This window comes from Capsicum annuum, chromosome 7 (assembly GCF_002878395.1).
Source record: "Capsicum annuum cultivar UCD-10X-F1 chromosome 7, UCD10Xv1.1, whole genome shotgun sequence".
Classification (NCBI taxonomy): domain Eukaryota; kingdom Viridiplantae; phylum Streptophyta; class Magnoliopsida; order Solanales; family Solanaceae; genus Capsicum; species Capsicum annuum.
In genome coordinates this window covers 22,377,668-22,386,202 of record NC_061117.1, presented here as the reverse complement: position 1 = coordinate 22,386,202, position 8,535 = coordinate 22,377,668, and the positions used below count along the sequence as shown (strand labels likewise).

Below are 8,535 nucleotides of genomic sequence, written 5' to 3'. Positions count from 1 at the left end.
AACTTTCTGGAATATCTTTCTTCCTATTGTAAACTACAAGAAACTTCAAAATGCATCTTTTTAAAAAAAGAATAAAACAAATCATAATTTGAGAAAATCATTTTCACTGATTTCTTGAGAATTCAAAATTTCAATTACTACAAGTTTGTGCCAACAAATTCCCTTCTGAAGGCAATAGTGGGTTGGTTGATGATGGCAATGGTGGGTTAATTTTGCTAATTTGATATAATTGAAGAAGACCCATTTGGTGTGTGTGTGTTGAAATTGGATCAAATTGATGTAATTGAATTGTATGTGGTGAAGATAACTTATTTGGGGTGTATGTGATGAAATTGTGTTCAATTCAACTCCAACTCAACAATGGAACACCAATGGAGCACTATTGAAGAGAAGAAAGAAAGAAGAGAGAAGAGAAAGAAGATATAAAGGAAAAAAATAAATAAAAAACATAAAATTTATAAAAGTCAGAAAATTGGGGGGCTATTTGACAAAAAAAAGTTTTTAATTTGTAGGACTTTCACGCTCTCAATACACGTGAATTACACGCAATGATCCAAGTGGGCAGATATATTTCATTAAAATATGAAAAAAAAATTTAGGGGGGTAATAGGACCCCGCAAAGTTCAGTATGCTCAACTGAGAATACAGGCAAAGTTCAGGTATTTTTCTGAGTTTTTTTCCTAAAATAAAATAAAGAATTATGATGTAAATTTGCAGTATAAAATTTTAAATTCAAACTTTAATTGAGATTATAAGATATGCTAATTAATTAATAAGAGATATATTTTTGTCATAAAAAATAATTTTCTGCTTCTCCCTTTTTTGAAAAGCACAGATTTCCTAGTTCTTCCGAGAAGCAGAAAAATTATTTCTGCTTCTTTTTAAAAGCACTTTTACAAGTTTACCAAACACCATTCTTTTTTTAAATAAAAAAAAATAGTCTCAAACAGGCTATTAGTGAACTTATATTTAATTTCAACTTAATTAGTTAATCAAAGAAGTCCTATTTAAAATTTATAAGTAGGCATGTAGTATTAAATTGAACGAACTATTAACACCTCAAGTTATACTAAATTAGCATTGCAATAAAAATTTTTAGCTCATGATAAAAATTAATTACTAACTACAAAAATTTATAATTATATTAAATTGTGGCTAAATTATTTTGTCATGATAAATTATTACTCTCCCCATTTCAAATAAGTGTCTTACATTTTTTATTTTGTTCCTACATTAGTGGTGGTTTAGATAATCAAGAAGATATTAATGACGTTCTTCCAATTTTACCCTTCTTTAAATAAAGATAAATTTACATAACTAAAAAGTTATCAAGAGTTGCATCCTCTTTAAGCTATTTGGCAAGGATAAGTTAATAAAAATACTTTTTATTTTTTAACGAGTATTTTCATAAGGGGTGTGCTCAAACTAAAAACACCACTTATTTAGAAACGAAGCAGCATAACTACTATTATTAGGCTAACTATTTTCACGATTTTTTGGCAGTCGAAGCCAAAAAATTTATTAGCTTTGATATTTTATTTTACACAACCTTTTTCATGGCTAAACTTTCACTATTGCTACACCAAATTTAAACATATTTCAACAATTAATAGTCAGCTATAGAATTTTATTGTAGCCAAAAAAACTCTATGGCTATATCATTTTACTTATTGCACTAGCTTTTCGTAACTTGAAGCAAAAATATTTATTTAGCCGTAATATTTTATTTTAAATAATTTATTATGGATAAGAGGTTGCTGTTACTACAATAAACTTTAACTCGTGGTAAAAATTAAAAATTAGCTACGAAAGTATGTTAGAGCAAAAAAAAGACGTGGCTATATCATTTATAACTTGAAGCAAAAAAGATTTGTAGCTACAATATTTTATTTTAAATATTTTTTGTGGCTAAAAAGTTACTATTGCTACAATAACTTATATCGCGCAGCAAAAACTTATTATTAGCTACAAAATTTTACTGTAGCAATAAAATTGTAGCTATTTAGGTAATTACTGTCATGATTGCTTGTAATTGTAGCAAAAATGAGGAATTAGCTTAGTCAGTTTCATTTTCATGGCTAAATAATTTTAGAAATTTTTAAATAGCTACGAAATTCAAAATTTTATAACTATTATTAGTTAATAGCTATGGTTTTTAAATTCGTAGCTTTATTTTCATATATATAGATGCCTTTTCTTGTAGTGTAATAGTTATTCCCTTTTACTATCTGAAATATCATCATCTACGTCTTAAAATCTACGTTGCTTGGACTTTTCAAAAATGCAGGAGGGTACGTGTCAAATTCTCCAAAATTAGTGTATTCTTGGAGAATCCGACACGGGTGCAACATCTGTTGCTTATTATTTTTCTCTTTCAGTTGTTGTTAAGTGTTTTAGTTGATCGAGTCTTTAGCAAATTAGTAGTTTGTTGAATAAAAGTAGCTGAATCTTTTGAGTTTATTAGTAGTTGAGTAATAGTCGGAGTTAGTTGATTGTTATCTTAATTTTATATTAGTAAAACTCTATTTAAAGAGAACAATTGTTGATGTCAGATGTATGAGAATCTGAGCCAGCTGAATTGAGTCATAATATTTTTTTCCTCATAAATTTTAGTCTTTTCATCAGTGGTATCAGATCCAGTTTTGCGAGAGAAACACATAAGAAAAATTGTTGCAACAACGTCAACCTATAGCTTCAAAAAACTTTATGTAGACATCCATTCCTCACTTTGATGGTCACTATGACCATTGGGGCATGTTGATGGAGAATGCTAAGATTAAAGAAATACTGACAAGTGGTTATGCATGGTATACTAGAACCAACAGAAGGCACAACAATGTCAGACGCACAAAAAGTGAAAGCATAGGCAACAAAAATGAAGGACCTCAAGGCGAAGAATTATCTTTTCCAAATAATTGATCATTTAATCTTGGAAACTATTCTTTCTAAAGACACCTCTTAGCAGATTTGGGACTCTATAAAGAAGAAATATCAAGGATCAATAAGGACAAAGAGGCAGTAGCTTCAAGCACTTTGTTCGGAGTTTGAAACCCTTTTAATGAATTCTGAGGAGTCAGTTATTAACTATTTTCATAGGTGATGCAGTCTTCAGCAAGATGATATCCACGGTGATAAGTTAAATGAGGTTACAATTCTTGAAAACATTTTTTGTCAGTGACACCAAAATTTAACTTTTTTCATTTGTTCTATTGAAGAATCATGATATTAATACACTTACAATTGATAAAGGACAAAGATCTTTGTTGATCCATGAGCAAAAATTTCACTCAATAAGAAAAGAAGGAGGTGGGATTGAATGCCTCAATAGATGATTGTTCCAGAGAAAAAAGGTACAACAGAGGTAATGGTAGAGGCAGAGACAGGGTTAGAGACGAGGAAATAGTGTAAATCATTAGTGGTGTCACTACCATAATAATCAAGGCAGAGGAAATTAAAGAGGTGAGGTGGCTATAACTCAAAGTCATCAGAGAAGTCTAAAATTGAATATTACAGATGCCATAAATTCGATCATTATAAATCATAATGCCGAATATATTTGTCTGAGGTACGTGCAGAGAAATCTAATTTGCAGAACAAGAAGGAGAAGAGATATCTTTGTTGATGCTTTGCCACATGAAGGAGGAAACGAATAAGAATATATGGTACCTTGACTCTGCATGGCAATCAGATAAGTAGAGATAAGTCAGTTTTCTCTGCCTTGGATGAATCTTTTTGAGATAGTCTGAACTTCAGGAACAACACCAAAGTTGCAGCCTTGGAAAAAGGGTAGGTTCTAATTCAGACTAATAGAGATTTCAGCCAGACAACCATTGATGTTCTTTTCATTCCAGATTTGAAGACCTATCTTCCGAGCATTGGCCAATTTCATGAGAAAAAGGTATGAAATATCTATAAAATATGGAGTTTGTAGAATTCTAGATTCCAAACTTGGATTAATCTCTCAAGTTAAAATGACTATAGATAGAATGTTCCCTCTCAATCTCCATAATGCTCATCATACATGATTTTTTGCCAAATTAAAGGATGAGGCATGGCTATTGCATTTTCATTATGGGCATCTTAATTTTAATGGACTGAGAATGCTATATCAAAAGAACATTGTGAATGGTTTTCCTCAAATTGCAACTCTTTCAGGATCTTATGAAAGTTATGTTGCTAGCGAACAACCTCGTAGTCCATTTCCACAAGGCAAATCTTGGAGAGCAAAGGTGTTGCTGAAATTGGTGCACTTTGATCTCTGTAGACTAATAAATCCAAATCTTGGACTACGAGGTTGTTCGCTAACAACACAACTTTCATAAGATCCTGAAGAATCTATAATTTAAGAAAGACCGTTCACCATGTTCTTTTGATGTAGCGTTCTTAGTCCGTTAAAATTAAGATCCCATAATGAAAATGCCATAGCCATGCCTCATACTTTAATTTGGTAGAAAATCATGTATGATGAGCATTATGGAGATAGAGAGGGAAACATGAGTGTATTTTTCCCAAGAAAAGTCTAATGCATTTGAAATTTGTAAACTTCTTAAAGTACTTGTTGAGAAAGAAGATGGTAGTCCATAGGAAATTCTTCATACTGATCGGGGAAGATAATTCAATTATCATGAATTTTAAAAAAAAATGTGAGGAAATGGGAATAAAGAGGAAACTTACTTCAGCTTACACATCTCAACAAAATGGTGTTTGTAAGCGAAAGAATCACACAATCCTCAATTTGGTGCACAATATTTTGACAAGGAGTAGTATCTCAAAAAGTTTTTGGCTGAAAGCTGTTGAATGGAGTATTCATATTTTAAATAAAAGTCCAATTTTTTCTGTGCAAAATATGACTCCGGAAGAGGCATGAAGCCATCAAATACTAAGTGTTGACCGTTTTAGAATCTTTAAATATTTGGCTTATGCTCATGTTCCAATCAGAAAAGGATCAAGCTGGATGATAAAGGAGAAAAAAATATTTTTTTTGGTGTTAGTTATCAATCTAAGGCTTATAAGTTATATAATCCTAATAGCAAGAAAATTTTCATTAGTCGTGATGTAATTTTTGATAAAGATGTTAGCTGGTCACTGAAAGACAAAAAAGTTCAGCAACTTGTTCCAGTAGTTTTGGAAGAGGAAATATTTCAACTAGAAGAGACAACCCAGTTTGCAAATTCAGATCCAGTTCAATCACCAGTTTCAGCTCCTACATAAGAAGAGGAGCAACCTCAACGATAAAAAAGAAGACCCGCATGAATGACAAATTCTGCGGTAGCTGAAATTAATTAATTAGAAGATCCACTCATTTATTTTATCTTATTTTCAGATTGTGATCCTATCAGTTTTGAAGAAGTTGTTAGAGATGCAAAATGGTGAAAGACAATAGATGAAGAAATTGTAACAATTGCTAGAAATGACACTTAGGAGTTGACTGAGCTTTCAAAAGGGCATAAGACAATCGATAACAAGTGGATATATAAGAAAAAGATGAACAAGGAAGGTGAAATTGAGCGTCACAAAGCACACTTAGTAGATAAAGGCTATAAGTAAGAATTTGGTGTGGATTACAGAGAAGTTTTTTCTCGGGTGGAACGACTTGACACTATCAAATTAGTGATAGCTTTGGCTGCTCAACACTCATGGTCTATTTTTCAAATGAACATCAAATTGTCCTTCTTACATGGGGACTTGGATGAATAGGTATTTATTGATCAACCTACTGATTATGTCAAGGTTGGAGAAGAACATAAGGTTTGTAAATTAAAGAAGACATTGCATGGACTCAAACAAGCTCCGCGAACTTGATATAGTCGTATAAATGCTTTTTTTTCTACATGTCACACCCTTGTTTTTACCAAAAGATATATTTTAGGTTTGAAAAAGCTTTTTATTATTAAAGTGACAAAAATAAAAATTTGTTTTGAAAAGTATTCATTTCTCAATTAAATTAAGAGTCGTCACTTGGCATAGGCCGGGTGTGCCAAGTCACCCTAGGATATTCTTCAAAACATTTTTTACTCTTTAAAATTGATCCACGAACAGAGATTTCAGCTAAGGAATTCTGTTGACCGAGGGGAAGGTGTTTCGTACCCCGCGGTCCCGTGGTTCTACCACGGTCGCTTCGTAGAGTATATATCGGCTAGTATGATACTATGAAATGAATAGACCAACAAAACACATAAAACAAGTAAACAAACAAATCAAACAAAAGTCAAAATCAAGATAATGTTCAATCCGAATTATACAGTCCAAAAAAAAAAATACAAAAATGTAAATCCTATTCTAAACTAATCCTAGACTATGCTCTACCCGATGCCTCGGGCTTTAATCCCAGTCATCTTTTGCCAACATAATACGTCGGGGCATTACCCGGTGAATAAATACAAATGGCCTCGAGGTATTCCCCGACTTATTGAGTACATTTTTTTAATGTGAGAAAACCAACACCATTCAATAATTGAAATGATTCAATAATTCAATAATTCAATAAATATTTCAAATCATCCAACAACTCACAATTTCTAAATTTGTCTACCCAACCTACCGTTTGCCTACCAAGCTCAACCTATCATGGCGCTATCCAATCAAGGACATCAACGAATCAAAACAACAATATTCACTTTATCAACTTTTAATTTTCGTCCCACTTATTTTTAATTGATTTTAAATCATTCAATTCAAATAATTAATACAATGATTCAAACGTATCAAAATCAATGAAAATAAATTTACCACACAAAGTATCACACAAATAAAAATTAATCAAGAATGAGATGAAAAATGAACCTGCTTTTATTTAAGTATTGCGCAATTAGATGAGATGGAGTCCGCACCCAAACCTCAGATTGAACCTCAATATGAACAAAACCAACCTCGATATACCTTTTTGCTCTATTTTTCGTCAACACGAACCAGTAATTACGGAAAGAGACGAAACCGGTGCTGCTTATGCAATCTGGTCACCAATTTTATGGTTTTTCGGTGGGGTTTCATCGAAACTGACTCAACAATTGAAAACCAGAGGTGACGGAAACGGGTTCGCCGATCCTTGCTGATGTGATATTCGAAGAGAAACTCATCAGAATTGACAGAAAATAGTTTGTCTTGGTCGTTGCTGGATCGCGGGCGAGATCTAGTCATCGGAATGGGCTCGACTGTCTCTTTTCCTCACTCGCCGCTCCACTCTCTCTCAAGCTCCCTCTCTTTTTGCTCAATCTCTCCCTCTCTTGATCGGATGTGTGTGTATCCTATTCTACTTTGATGGTGTGTGAATCTGTGTAATGTGACTTGTGTTGTTGTTTATTCCATATCGGTGGTGAATGTGTTGTGCATGGATGAATTGTGTGTGTGAATGTTAGAATTATGTCTCTTCCCCATCTTTTGTGTATTCTGTGTATGTATGGAAAGAATTATCACCAGTGTCATTATCTGTTCGTGGTTAGCTTAGCTAGCCTTCTCCATGTAAAGTGTTTCTATTATGTGAATGGCCAATAACTATGTATTATTGAATATTTCAAGATAAAGTCCTTGTTAAAATTAATTATCTGTGTAGTGAGGGGCCTCTAACAGAGGTGGATCTATGACGTTTCATCGAGTTTAATTGAATTAATTATTTTCAGCTTGAATTTTTCATATGTATGTTACTCATTTTGAAACCACATATACTATGTTTTTGTCTTTGTCTATGTATAACACGCTTCATGTCTTTTACTCCATTGATTTATTTTTTTACACCTTTTTCTCCTTTATTTATCTTCTCCATTTACATGTCAGATCTCCACCCAGTACAGTTTCCATCAGTTGGAATTGCTCAAATCAACTGGAAGGAATGAGAAATCAATTTGATCGATAAGGCATAGATGACAAAGGTTTAAATTCCAAGCCCTTCATCCACAATGAAGGGGATGACGAAGATGGAGGCCAACGAGGATCTTACCTTGAAAATTGTAGAGAAGGCTATGGTACGGGCATGTTCTAATATCATCAACAAGGAATAAGATAAGTTTTCAACAAATTTAAGTGATGAGCAGAAATAACAAGATGGAAAGGAGAAGAAAAAAATGAGTAAATTCTGTCCTCGAAGGAAAGGAGATGGAGATGGAGATGGATTACATAAATACTTCACATCCAAATTTTATTGGTGGGACTAAAGCTCATGAGATGGCATTACAACAGGTCAAGTCATCTAGGATTGCTGCACCTAATCCGAGGCAGAAAGTAAAATTTTCATTCGCTTTTTCACATACTTTTGCAATTGGTCTTGCTAATCATATCATACTGATGCTAAGTTTTTGTTTGCTTATTGCTACTCAGGATGGCGTAGATTTAGAAAAGGCACCGACCTCTGAAAAGAGTCTAAAATCACGTGCCATCCTTGCCAGATCGGTCAGTGGTTTAGTCCCTGATCAGGTTGGCCTTTTCTGCCTCATCATCTCCGAGTTTAGTTTCTTCATCGTCTCCCTGATTAACATCGCACAGCTTTCAAATTTAAGTAGTTAGAAACCTAAGTTATTTGCATTGATTAGTGTTCTTGTTCTG

At 33.1% G+C, this 8,535-nt stretch overlaps 1 protein-coding gene across 2 annotated transcripts; it reads left to right on the top strand.

Annotated features, from left to right (window-relative positions):
* Window positions 1-6,499: 6,499 nt before the first annotated feature.
* On the top strand, window positions 6,500-8,406 carry LOC107856506 (dynamin-related protein 3A; the record flags this gene model as incomplete). 2 transcript variants are annotated; one of them, XM_047393450.1, is given in 3 exon segments in its annotated part: window positions 6,500-7,235; window positions 7,771-8,214; window positions 8,311-8,406. In XM_047393450.1, coding segments are annotated over 2 exon segments (222 nt in total), but the record flags the coding sequence as incomplete, so codon positions are not given.
* Window positions 8,407-8,535: the final 129 nt, after the last annotated feature.